Genomic DNA, 14462 nt, shown 5'->3' with positions numbered 1-14462 from the left:
CTTTGGCAACAAAATCAAAATGTCTTTTGCAATCACCTCCGCATCTTTTGTTCGTGACAAGAAGATAAATTCTCTTTGAAGCCAAGTCTGTGGACTCTTGGAACTATTTAGGAAACTATATATACTTCGATCTTGTAAAAACATTAAATAATTAAAATAAGTAAGAAAAATATGACTACTTCTTAAATCGAAAGAAGAAAACCCATACGTAGTAAAACTTGATTAATTTCTATTTGGTGTGCAAAAATTTCAAGATAACTTGTAGAAAGGGATATTGTGTTAAGATAATTAGGGTTTAGGGTATGTGTAAGATAAGGCCCATCCCCTGTTGTCGTTTTTTGTTTTACTTAACTGCAAAACTAATATGGGTTAGAATAAACGCAGTAACACTTCAAACAAAACGAATACCAATATATAATACAACGTTCATATTTACTTTAAAGAAGCAACAGTTAGTATTATTGGTAAACATATTTTTCCATACATTATAGTATTTGCGATCTTAGTATGGTCCTAATTAATCATTTAATCTCCCTGCACCTGTAGAGAATTGACATAAGGAGGATCAAAGACACTAAATGCTCTGAAAGCTGAAATAACGGATAAAACAAAGAAGCAGCAAAATGTGATCGCGTGTAAAATCAGAGCCAACTTCACTTTGCCGCAAAACCTGTCATAGGAACTGCAGGCTTCGCTCCAAGAATCTTCCTTCGCACCATTGTAAGCCAGGTAATATATCTCAGTGACTGCAGCAACTGATGTGATCGTTAAATATGCCACAATCTGTGAGAAGCATCAATTTTAGATACCTTAATAGATAAGCCAAAAGATCCTAAAAGCTATATGAATGGTCACACAGAAGTGCAATATATTTTTCAATTTTCTAGTACATAAGAATTATGAAGTAGAGATATTAAATTAAGAATTAAACTGAAACTGAGAAATAGGCTCCGAGGCTGGGATCCCCTAATTGAATGCTTGTTTCCTTAATTCTCTTTAGAATGGAACTAAAAGTATAAAACAAAAGTATCAAACCTGATCAGAGACAAAGAAAATCCAAGCTTTGGATGCATAGTATCTGACCCATGAGCAAGCAGCAGCAACAACAGCATAACATGCACACAGGGCACTGACTAAAACCATATACCTGTCAAAAACAATTGTAGAATTAAGTGCCTTTTTATCTGCAAAAAGAAATAACTCAGGAGAATCAGTCCCTAGAAAGTGGAGAGTCAATATGATTCTTACTTGAGAGCAGAGAATTTGTAATATTTCAGCATTCCATAGGTGCTGTTGTCCTGCTGGTTAGTCACAGTAACCCATATGGTTGCCACTGATAAAGGAACTGCACAGAGCCTCAGAGAAGAATCAAAAAACTTAAGCATTGGTAGTTGATGTTTCTTTCCAGATGCACTATCTTCAATATGTGTTTTCATATTTTATATGCACCGAAGCTGTTTGAGAGATCACACTGATATCAGAACAAGTACTTGAGTCATCTTAGTGGGGTTGGTGAGAATAGTGGGGAACGCTTTTTCAGAGTACTTTGTCGTTGGTGTTTCGTGTTCCTGAAATAAAATGATTGTTTCCACTTCCGCCTGGCTTTTTTCACTCATTTTTCTTTCCAGAAATAATACAATGATGTTTTTAGAAAGTTGGAGTAATTTTAGTTTTAATCTCCTAAATTTAATGTTTTTCCAAATTAAGAAAAAACGCTATTAGCAACTAAATAAATATCAAATTTAAGGTTAAATTTGCTATTTAAAAACTAAAATCATATTATTTTGGTTTTAAAAAATAAAAATAATTAAATTTAAAGGACCAAAACTAAAATGTTAAAAACTTCATATATTAAAAACATAATTTGTGATAACCCTAATTTTTTTTCCAGAAAATCTCTTTCTTCCTTGTAAACCTAGCTCTCCCCAAACCCCTCCTTTCTATTTCAAAATTTTGAATCAACTTCCATTCTTTTTGAAGAACCAATATTTCTAGACTAATCTATGCAAAGAACTCTACCAAAATCTTCGATCAATTTCTCTTAATAGTGAGCTAGAAAATTCTACTCATTCTCTAAGAACAATCTATTTTTCCTTGCATGCAAGTTCATGTTCAATTGCATGTTGCCTTTTTTGTTCTTAGTGAATCCCTCTCTATTTATGATCCTAAAAATTTTCTTTGATCATTGATCAAACCTTTGATTTTGTAGATAGATAGAGTGATTTTTCGCATTTGATGTTGTTTAGGTGAGAAAATCAGAGTTATACAAACTTTATCAGATCAGGAAAAATAATTTCATTTTTTTAAATCTAATATTTTACTTTTGGAAAGATATTAATTGGTGGTATGATTGTTGTGTTTGAATGTATGTGCAAAAATGAGAATTTCTTAAGAGAAGTATAACTTTAATGCATAACATGTGTAGTGTATAGAAATTTAAGAATTGTGGTAGGAAAACTTTTTGGTTCTATACTGTTAAGTTTCCAAGTGTGAGTGAAACTACTGATTTGGATATGTTGAGTCATGGTTGATGTTGTTACGTCATGAAATTGGTATGAAAGTAGTGATGGTAGAGTTAGATGAGTAGAAACTTTATTGATTGAATGTGATATTTGCGATTGCATGACTAAGTGATTTCTTTGGGTTAGGTTGTTTAAGTGTCTTTGATGTAGTGATTTTATTATTATATGAAGGTTAAGACTTAAAGAGAGTAGAAGCACAAAAAAAGTTGAGTATGAAGGTATAAGGAAATGAATTATTAAGGAATATGAAGTTTATTTAGGTATCTATCGTTGAGAAATTTATGAATTTATTTTGGCATTGTTTGATTCAGGATACATCGTGATGGTAAACCCTTGTCCAACGGACCAATTCACAAGAAGCATGGCCAAACGCTTATTTTCTTAGGCCATTTTGGAGCACACCTAATATAGTATGAATGTTTTAGGCTTGTATCATGGCCAAGTACAATTTAACTCTCATGTTGAGCCATATGTAATGCCTCTTATAAGTTGACTTTTAGTCAAAATCCACCAGGGGGCAAGCTAAGGGTGTGTTGGTCTTCTTCCTTTGGGAGAGTAATAGCCATGTGTCCTTCTCCTGATGAAGAGGATTCCCTCTTAGTAGTTGTCATGTGTCCTTCTACTGATGAAGAGAATTTTCCCATAGTAGTGGCTACATGTCCTTCTCCTAATAGACAAAATTTTAGCCTTCTTACCGATGTTAGCAAAGTTGATACACCTTTAGGGTTAGTTGGTTATAAATAAAAGTGCTCAAACCATGTAAAAGCCATGTTGAGATTAGTAATGAAATGCTGCCAAAATTTCGAGCTATCTTACTTTTAAACAATATATGTTCTCTCATTGTGGATAATGGCTCATGTTGCAATTGTTGTAGCACTATGTTGGTAGAAAAGTTGGCTCTCACAATCTTACCCCATCCCAAAGCTTACAAACTTCAATGGCTAAATGAAGGTGGGGATTTGAATGTGAACCAACAAGTGAAGGTGAACTTTTCCATAAGGAATTATGAGGATAAAGTTCTTTATGACATAGTACGTATAGAAGCATGCCATATTTTTTGGTAAGACCATGGCAATTTGACAATAAAATTATGTGCAATGGTCTTACCAATAAAATCACCCTCACCCACAAGGATTAAAAGTTTATGCTTCATCCCCTAACACCACCTAAGGTGTGTGAGGATCAAATAGAAATAAGAAAAAAGAGGGATGAAGAAACAAGAGAAGAGAGCAAGCACAAAAAGAGAGAGGAGAAATTTCCCAACACATGTATGCTAGATGAACAAAAGGAGGGGGAAAGTAGTGCTTTTTACCTCAAGGTCATTCGAAAGGAGATCATTTTTCCAAAAAAAGTCTTTAAAGAAAGCTCTCATATATGAACAACCTTCATATCTCATATTTTGCAAATGAGCGTTCACACGTACTACTTCAACTCTAGAACCTGAGTTTCTATATCCTTTGGATGAACTTTTAAAAGAATTTGATGATGTGTTTCTCTAAAAAGGCCCCAAAGGACTTCCTCCAATTAGGGGAATAGAACATCAAATTGATTTTTTTCTTGGGGCAAGCTAACCCATTGTGTTGTGCCCATATTGTTGGTGCCCAAGAAGGAATGAAAATGGAGAATTTTTTGTGATTGTAGGGCTATTAACAATATAACAATAAAGTATAGGTATCAAATCCCAAGACTTGATGACATGTTGGATGAGTTGCATGGGTTCACTATGTTCTCCAAGATTAATCTTAAAATTGGTTATCACTAAATAAGAATAAGAGAAGGTGATGAGTGAAAAATCACATTCAAGACCAAGTTTAGTTTATATGAGTGGTTAGTGATACATTTTCGCTTAACTAATGCACCTAATACTCTCATGAGATTGATAAATCATGTCCTTATGGATTGCATATGGAAATTTGTGGTAGTATACTTTGATGACCTCCTAGTGTATAATAAGAGTCTCCATGAGCATCTAAGATACCTGAAGATTGTTCTCTCCACTTTAAGAGATAACCATCTTTTGTAAATAAGGAGAAGTGCATATTTTGTTAACGTAGTGCAATCTTTTTAAGTTTCGTAGTCAATAAGCATGGTGTGCATGTTGATTCCACCAAAATCAAGGTCGTCCAAGAGTGGCCAATTCCCCAAAATGTAGGAGAAGTTGAGAGTTTTCATGGTCCTCCATCCTTCTAAGGAAGAGTTATGCCTGACTTCTCAAGTCTAGCCTCACCTCTCAATGAGTTGGTGAAAAGGATGTTAAGTTATTGTAGGGAGAGAAACAAGAGTTTGCTTTCGAGAAACTTAAAGAGAAGCTCACCAATGAACCTGTTCTAGCTGTACCAAACTTTTGCAAAACTTTTTAGATAGAATGTGATGCAAGTGGTGTGGGAATACGTGGAGTTTTGTTGCAAGAGGTGCACCCTATTGCCTATTTTAGTAAAAAACTCAATGGTGTCACTCTCAACTACCCCAGCTATGATAAGGAGTTGTATGCCCTTGTAAGGTCCCTTCAAACTTGAGAGAATTATCTAGTCTCCAAGGAGTTTGTCATTCATAATTACCATGAGTCACTTAAGCATTTGAAGGGATAACACAAGCTCAATAAAAGGCATGCAAAGTGAATGGAACATTTGGAGCAATTCCTATATGTGATCAAATACAAAAAGGGAAAAACCAATATGGTGGCCAACAACCTCTTTAAAAGGAACAAAATTTTATCAAAATTAGAAGCCCAAATCCTTAGTTTTGATCACTTGAGTGAGTTATATGAACAAGATTTTTTCTTCCCCTCTATCTTTGCAAGTTGCCAAACTAAAGCATAAGGGGGACACATAAGAGGGGTCTGATGAACCATTTTGGAGTTGACAAAACTATAAGTGTTCTTCAATAAAGATTCCATTGGCCCCATATGAGGAAAGAGGTTTAAAGGCAATGTCACAAGTGCATTGCATGTTCACAAGCCAAGTTTAGGACCATGCCTTATGGTTTGTATACCACTCTCCCTGTTGCTACATTCCCTTGGGAAGTCATTAGCATGGATTTCATCTTAGGAATACCCAAGACCCAAAGGGGATTTGACTCTATCTTTGTGGTTGTGGATAGGTTTAGAAAGATGGCTCATTTCATACCATGTCACGAGGTAGATGATGCAAGCAATATAGCTAGACTCTTGTTTAGAGATGTGGTTAAAGTCCATGGGTTTTCTATAACCATTGTGTCCGATAGAGATACCAAGTTCCTTAGCCATTTTTTAAAAACTCTTTGGTCAAGGCTATGAACCAAGCTTCATTTTCCACCTCTAATCATCCCCAAATGGATTTCCAAATTAAGGTTGTGAATAGATTTCTAGGGACCATGCTAAGGGCAATCATAAAGGAAACCATAAATCTTGGGATAAGTACCTTCACCACATTGAGTTTGTACATAATAGGGTAGTTCATAAGATCACAAAGGTCTCCCTTTTGAGGTTGTGTTTGGATTTAATCCTCTGACCCATTTATACCTCATAACTCTCCCTAATCCTAGTGATTTTATTCATAAGGAAGGGGTGTCAAGGTTTGAATTTGTGAATAAATCGCATGAGAGGGTAAGATCCCAAATTCAACAACAACCTGAGATATGCATTAAGCACAATAATAAAGGCAAGAGGGAAGTGACTTTTGATGAATGAGATTGGGTTTGGCTCGATTTGAGCAAAAATAGATTTCCAAAACAAAGGAAGTCCAAACTCAATTCTTGTGGTGATGGCCATTTTAGAGTGATTAAGAGGGTTAACAACAAAGCATGTAGGATAGAGTTGCCATGTGAGTATGATGTGAATGTTACACTTGATATGTCTAATCTAACCCCTTTTGTAGGAGGCATGGATAAAGATGAAGATGAAGACCCTATAGATTTGAGGTCAAATCCTTCTCAAAAGGGAGAGGATAATGGCAAACCCTAGCCAAGGGACCAATCCCAATAAGCATGGGCAAGCACATTCAAGAAGAGCTAGAGTCATTTGTGAAAGGTGGGGCTTATATTTATTTTCTTGGGCCCTTTTGGAGCACGTCTAGTATAGTAGAATGTTTTGGGCTTTGTATCATGGACGAAGGAAGTATAGATTTGCCTTTTTTTTTGCCTTGTAACATGGGCCAGGTAGTATAGGATTTCCTTTTTGGGTCTTGTACCATGGACCAAGTAGTGTAGGGTGTTGGTCAACATGGGTTAACATAAGACATCTCTCATGTTGACCCATATGTAGCGCCTCTTGCAAGTTGACTTTTGTCAACATCCACCTAGACCACCTTGGGGAGCAAGCTATGTGCGTGTTGGTCTCTTCCTTTGGGAGAGTAGTGGCCATGCATTATTTTCCTAATGGAGAGGGTTCCATATTAGTAGTGGCCACGTGTTCTTTCAGTAATGGAAAGGATTTTCCCATAGTAATGACCGCATGTCCTTCTTCTAATGGAGAGGATTTTAGCCTTGTTACCCAAGTTAGAAAAGTCAAGGTTTTAGGGTTTTTCTTCTACTTTTGTGAGACACCTCTAGGGTTATTTATCTATAAATATAGGTGCTCACCCCATGTAAAAATCACTTTAAGATTAGTAATGGAATGTTGCCAAAATTTTGAGTTATCTTACTTGTCTACAAAGTGAAGCCTAGAGTATCCCAACCTTTAGCCACCTTCCTTTAGAGTTGGCCCAACCTCTCTTAAGATTCATTAAACACCTCCATCCAACCACTGAAACACCAAAATTGAGAGCTTTCCCGCAAATCCCCAACACGATAACTCATTTTCATGCTTGGAGTCTTCTATCTTGGAGAAAGGGCTATCACATAGTTATAACTTATGATTTTGAAATTTTGTTTGATTTCTTAGTTAATTAGGAACATGGATACACCTCTTACCTTCTTTAGTAGTCGATTTCATGTTAAGTATAATTGATTACAAAAGTGATATTTTCATGAAATTCTAGAATTTTAAAGATTTAAGTTAGAGAAATATATGATGCTTTCACACCTCAATTGGAAATGATGCTTGGATTGAGATATTTTTATCAATGTATGCTTGTTTAAGATTTTGTTTGTGATATAGTAGTTTAAATTAGTTATTTCCAAAATGGAAACACTAATCTAAGGTCAATTCATGTATTGAAGGGATTTGTTATACTAGACTATCCTGATTCTACTAGTATCTAACTCACAGAGAGGAAGATAGCTAGGTGGCGAGAGTTGAAGGAGCTTCATTTAGTAGACTATATGAAAGAGGATCATAATTAAGGAGTTATTAATATTAACCCTGTCATGACTAGATGAGATACACGAGTTCCATTAGATAACAAGTTGTAGAAAAAAATGAGATTGTGGTAAGTATGGCAAGTGTAGAGTCTCATGAGTACATTCAATACACTAATCTTTCGGAAGCAAAGTTTATATTTATTTTGTTGTTGAGCCGCTTTGGAATGATGTTTGTTTGAGCCATTGGGTTGAACCATGTGAGATGATACATGGTATTTAAATAGGGTTAAATATGTTTTTGGTCCCTCAAGTTTCAACGAAATTTGAAATTAGTCCCTCATCAAAACTTTATATCAATTTAGTCCTTCATCTTTCAAAATGCATGAATTTAGTCCTTTTAATCAAATTTTGTTAAGTTTATCTAACGTTTCAAGCACATTTCATGATAGTATTTAAGTTAATACTGAAGCAAAAATGTGTCAAACAGTGTAAATAATTTAAATACTATCATGAAATGCACTTGAAACATCAGATAAACTTAACAAAATTTGGTTAAAAGGACTAAATTCATGCATTTTGAAAGATGAAGGACTAAATTGGTCAAAAGTTTTGATGAGGGACTAATTCCAAATTTCGCTGAAACTTGAGGGACCAAAAACATATTTAACCCTATTTAAATTGATGAATATGAACTATTTGCATTTTTGGGTTTGTTCTTATAATGAAATGTATTATTGAATGGGTTAATGGAGTGGTATAAATGGGAAAATGAGAAGGACTAAGTTAAGAATTGGTTTCTAGAAAATATTTGTTTTGGTAATCTTTACTATAGTTATTATTGCTTTCATATTAAGCTTCTTCTTTAAGATGCATTAGGTGAGTTTTCATGTTGGTCTTTAAAAAGTGTTCACTAAGTGAGTATTTATGTAGTACTATATGGAGAAATGAGACAAGATGATTCAAGTGCTTATTTTCTATCAATTACACTTTAATATTATTCATAGTTAGTTTGATATAGTTACTATTTTTGGTATATTTTTCTCTTTTCTTTATGCATTAGCTTACCCTTACATTTGTGTGTATTTTTTTTTTCGTTTCCAATGATGGAAGCAATGCTAGGAACTGAGGGTGATAGTAGCATGGGAATTGAAATGGAGAATTGAAGGATTAGTATAGGAATATCTTAGAAAATATGTTTAAATTATTTTAAAAAATATATTAAGTTTCTATTTTACGTTTTGAAGTACTTGCGAGTTTATTTTGAATGTATTTTGAAACATAATGTAGTCTAGTTTTAATGATTGTTGGATGAATCAGTTCATCTCCAATTATTATTATCATAAAGACTTTATAACTATCAAGTACTTAATAAATATATATTAAAAGAAATTTAGGTTATTACATAATTAAACCTAATATAATTGATGTGTTAGCACAAAATAAGTTTAATAATATGTATAAATTAATTTTACATATTTATAATTCCTTATATAAATATATACAGGTAATAAAGAGTACAAAATATAACATAATTTTAATTATATATAATGCAAACAAATTATGGATTAAATTTTTTGACTATTTAAGTTAAATTTAACTTTATTGATTTAAATTCATTGTCAATTAGATTGGGTACAAGATGTCAACGGAGTGGGTAGGATACAAGGTAGTAGCTCCCATGTACCCTATCCATTGGATAAATATTCATCTCATACTCGTTCCCATATCTGTGTGGGTATCTATTATGCATATCCATCTCATAATCGTTCTCATATTTGTATGGGTATCTATTATGCAAATACCTGCATATTCTTTTAATATCCACGAGTACCTACATGTGGCTATTTAGAAAAAAATAGTACATATTTAACATGTTTTAATTGTAAATTCAAATAAAATACAATACATAACATTCATAAATTTCAAACAAAGTCCAAATAACCCATTTAAATAGTGTTGAATGAGAATTTACAAAAAAGTAGAATTTTTTTAAAAACTAATTGATAAAAAATAACTCATTCAAAATTAACGTGTTAATATTTTAATCATATTTTTTAATTTTTTTAATTTAAATTAGAGTATAGCGAGTACGGATATTATGATATCCGTACCTGCCCTGTTAGTATGCGGCTATAAAAAATACTCGTATTCATTACCTACATATATTCATTTACAATCTCCATTTCTTATCCGTTGTGAATTTTATTTGTAGATACTCACAAATACATTTTTTTTACATCTCTAATTAGGTATTAGATCTTCGCACTGAACTTATAAAATTCATCTTAATTCATGCATATGTACATTAAATATTGTTTCTTTTCGACCTGTCTTGTTCTTGTATAATTGTCTCAATGCTTTTTATAACATTTTAATACAAAATTCATGTATATTCTTAAAGTAAATTTTTAAAATTTCATACCATCGTCATATATTGTAGGGGTGGCAAAACGAGCTAACCCTAAACTAATAATTCAAAGGTTAAATTACTCTTTTGGTCCCTCTATTTGTCATGAAAGTTCAGTTTGGTCCTCAAGTTTTTCATTGTCTCAATTTAGTCCTCATTTTCTTAAAAATGACTCAATTTGGTCCTCACCGTTAACTTTGACTAGATGGTGTTAATATTTTTTTAAAGATATTTATAGAAATATTTAATAAAAACGTTAATTTTAGTAAGAATATCACCTTAAAATTTATAAAAGAGTAAATTTAGTGTCAATTTAAGGAAGCATAATATTGCTTCATTTTTACAAAAATTGGGACTAAATTGAGACTAAAAACAAATATAGGGACCAAATTGAGTCACTTTGACACATGGAACAATTGTGAAGTGACACGTGTCAAAAATAAAAAATAAAAAAATATTTAAAAATATTTAAAAAATTCAAAAAAACCAAAAATTAATCTTTATATATTTATACATTTACAATACTATTATATATATTTATACATTTAAAATATATAATATAAAAAATTAATCTTTTTTATTATTTTTATTTTATTTTATTTAAAACGGGCCAACGGGCTAGGACGAACTGGTTCGTACTTTGGCCCATCAAGTTGATGGGCTGGACAGGACGAGCCAGAACAGGCTGATAGGTTGAAATCTTCAACCCAACCCGTTCCTTTTAACACGGACTGACAGGCTGATCCGTTGGATCCACCCCGTTTTGCCACCCCTAATATATTGAATAAATCTATTTCCGTTTTACTTTTATGAAAAATTTATTATAAACTTAATTTTCTCTCCCAGTTTCCAGTAATAAGAAACAAAAGCAAATATTTTTTATTGATAAGAATTACTTCTTATAAACAAATGAGTTGTTGTTATGAATTAATGATTGTCCATTGATTTGATACATTTACTCGTATGGTTGATACTCATATGATTCATTACTCTTTATGTAAATATTTGTATTAACTAAGTTAATTTGTTTCATTTATGGATTACATGTTGTATCTATAAATAAGACTCTTCCTATCAATAAAAATACACAGATAAGTTTCTCCATATTCTCTCATTCTATATTCTCTATTGTTTCATTCTCTTCTCTATTATCTATTATTCTCTCTACTGTTTCATTCTCTTCTCTATTCTCTATTGTTTTCTTCTCTTCTCTATTATCTATTATTCTCTTTATTGTCCGCTTTATTTCACAACACGTTATCAGAACGATGCTCCAACCAATTAAGGACTAGTGAAAGATTTTTCTTTCTAACGACAATGCTCTGCGTGTCTTAATTCAGACTCTTTCTAATCCTTTCTCAATTTATAATTTTACCTTATATTCTTCCTCTTATGATAAGAATTGTTTGACTTTATCAATTTTCATCTTTGTCTTATTATTTTCATTTTTATTATGACGGTGATTACTATTATTATTATTTTGATGATGATTATTATTATTAATATTATTATTTTATGTGCTAGTTCTAAACACGCGAAACGTTGCAAAATTTGGATTTGTGACCCTTGATATTACGAGGAAGAATTCCTTATATTGGATTTTAAATGTTGAAATACATTTAGATGCAATGGATATTAGGATACCATTAAATAAAAAAATAAAGCACTATGAAAAGAAATTTCACAAATATTATGAATTTATTTCATGCCTATGTATGGTTGGTAGGACAAAGCAATAAAGCTTTTGATGAAAAATCATAAGATCCGCCTAAACTGCTCCATTCCCAGAAGTGAATGCAGCAATAAATATTATGAATTTATTTCATGCCTTTGTATGGCTGAACAAAGCAATGAGCTTTTGATAATTTCCAGAAGTGAATGCAGCAACATTTGATTTATACTTTCATGATCGTGATCGTGATATTGATTATGAACATGGTTATAAAGGAAATTTCAAAGACACATTTTGTCACCAGAAATGGCACAATAATGTGAAAAAGGGAAAAGGAAAATGTGAAAATATTGACAAAAGAAGATGAAAGTATATATTATCATTACGGTGGTAAAGGCCATTTGAGTTGTAGCATCTTACAAATAATGAGAAGAACATAGAAACACATTTTGGTTATGAAGATGCTGATTCTGATTATCGTCATATGGATGTTACTCATCTTGATACTATTATTTTCTTTGCTAAATCAAATGGAAGCATTGATCACCTCATTGGTTATGAGAGTGTTAAAAAAATCATACTGATATTTACATTTATATGAAGAACAAATGTTGGCACTAGTACGAAAGGTTGTGTCTTATTGATAGTGCGAGACATCAATGTTAGTATTATTTATAGTACTACAAATATATTTGAAGGCTCTAGAAAAGCTATTATACTTCTACCAAGAAGTTGAATAAAAACTTATTAAGTTTCAAGGATATTTGTCTAAATGGATATTATATTGAGACAAACAATGAAAGGTATATGAAATATTTTTATATCTCTACGATTGAGTTGAAAAAAAAAATGTATATTGGAGAAATTATCAACATTCTCTTATGGTTTGTACTACACATATATTAGTAAAATTGAAATGCATGCCATGGTAGACAGAAGTTTACGAATCAAAATGAATGCCTTGTTTGACATGATCAGTTCGATAATTTGTACTACGCATATATTAGTACAATTAAAATGCATGAAGCATGGTAGGCTTGTTAATTCCAAAGACACGTTTGAAGCGTGGTAGGCCTATTGGTTCCAAAGATAAAAAACTTGTGAATGAGAAAGGGAGCTAAAATGCAAAATGACCTAATCGAAAAGGTTGAAATCCCAAAAGATTCATTTGACATAATTAATGGTTCGGTTCCAGAAGAACCTCAGGTACCTAAAATTGTTGAAAATGATGAGATCTCAATAAATTATGTCATGAATCATATAATATGGAACCAAAATGAAGTTAACATTGACAAAACGTTTACTTATAACATAGCGATGAATGCTATGAATGACAATAAGTATAAAAAAGCAATGATTATTGAAGATTGTCGGCAAAGAAAAGATTGGCCAAAATGAAAATATGCAAAGAAGCATAATTATATTTGCTTGTTAAACGAAAGGTTTTTGGACATACAGTTCGCACACCTGAAGTTATGAAACCCGTTGGGTACATATGAATTTTTGCGCAAAAATCAAATTAAGAATGATGAAATTGTTAGATACAAAGCACAATTGGTTGCTCAAGGTTGTTCACAAAACCTTGTATTGATTTGTGAAAAAAACATATTCACTAGTATTGGATGCAACAACATTGCAATATTCGATTATCCTAGTTGTACAACAAGGTTTGCATTTACATCTAATGGATGATGTTACAACTTATTCGTACGGTTCTTTTGAGAATCATATTTATATGAAAATCTCAGAAGGATTTTATTTTCCCAACAAGACAAATTCTAAAGAGGGTTATTCAATAAAATTGAACATGCTCTTTTATTTATTAAAGCAATCAGAACGTATGTCGCATAACTGTCTTATTGAGTACTTATTATAAGAATGATATAGAAATGATCCTATTTGTTCTTGTATTTATATGAAAAAATCCAAAACTTAATTTGCCATAATTATTGTTTATGTAGATGACATAAACATCGTTGGAACTCTTAATGAGTTCACAAAGGCAATTGATTACTCAATAATTTGAGATGAATGATCTTTGAAGGGTAAAGTCTTATTTGAAATTAGAAATTGAGTATTTAAATAAAGGTGTTTGATACGTAAAGAGACTTATATAATTAAGGTGCTTAAAATGTTCTAAATGGACAAGTCATGTCCATTATGCACTCCAATAGTTGTGAGGTCGTTAGATGTTGATAAAGACTCTTCTTAGACCTCTAGAAAATGATGAAGATCTTCTTGGTCCAGAAGCACCATATCTTAGTGTCATAGAAACACTAATGTATCTTGCTAATTATGCTCGATCTAATATTGCATTTTCTGTAAATTTGTTAAGCAAGATATAGTTCTTCAACTACAAGAAGAAAATGGTTTGGAGTAAAACATATACTTCGTTACTTTAAGGGTACTACGAATATGAGCTTATTCCATCCAAATGATTCTGATTCAGACCAATGGGTTATATATATGCATGTTATTTTACATATTCTCACAATGTCACAATGGTTTATCACAAACAAGATGTTTGTTCACATGTGGAAGCATAATGGTTTCATGAAGGTATATGAAACAAACCATAGTAGCAACATCGTCTAATTATACATACTTACGAGGAAAGTTATGAATATTTTTGGTTAAGGTTTAT

General features: G+C 32.1%; 1 protein-coding gene across 1 annotated transcript; it reads right to left on the bottom strand.

The window, feature by feature from the left end:
* Nucleotides 1–431: 431 nt before the first annotated feature.
* LOC114185677 (CASP-like protein 2D1) lies at nucleotides 432–1484 on the bottom strand. Its single transcript, XM_028073545.1, has 3 exons — nucleotides 1249–1484; nucleotides 1036–1147; nucleotides 432–783 (listed from the first exon to the last, which is right to left on the bottom strand). The coding sequence occupies exons 1-3, from the start codon at nucleotides 1434–1436 to the stop codon at nucleotides 526–528; spliced, it is 558 nt and encodes a 185-aa protein (XP_027929346.1). The 5' UTR covers nucleotides 1437–1484; the 3' UTR covers nucleotides 432–525.
* Between the last annotated feature and the right edge of the window lie 12978 nt (nucleotides 1485–14462).

The sequence above is a fragment of the Vigna unguiculata genome, chromosome 5 (genome assembly GCF_037176805.1).
Source record: "Vigna unguiculata cultivar grain cowpea cultivar isolate G323 ecotype 2 chromosome 5, ASM3717680v1, whole genome shotgun sequence".
In the NCBI taxonomy this organism is placed as follows: domain Eukaryota; kingdom Viridiplantae; phylum Streptophyta; class Magnoliopsida; order Fabales; family Fabaceae; genus Vigna; species Vigna unguiculata.
Note: the sequence above shows the minus strand (reverse complement) of the source record. Positions and strands in the feature narration are given on the sequence as shown.

Excerpts from the sequence above, each read along its gene's own strand:
- LOC114185677 (XM_028073545.1), bottom strand. The coding sequence starts at position 1,436 with ATGAAAACACATATTGAAGATAGTGCATCTGGAAAGAAACATCAACTA. Across the intron at positions 1,148-1,248 it reads TACAAATTCTCTGCTCTCAA|GTATATGGTTTTAGTCAGTG; the intron begins GTAAGAATCATA and ends TGTTTTTGACAG. Across the intron at positions 784-1,035 it reads TTTTCTTTGTCTCTGATCAG|ATTGTGGCATATTTAACGAT; the intron begins GTTTGATACTTT and ends TGCTTCTCACAG.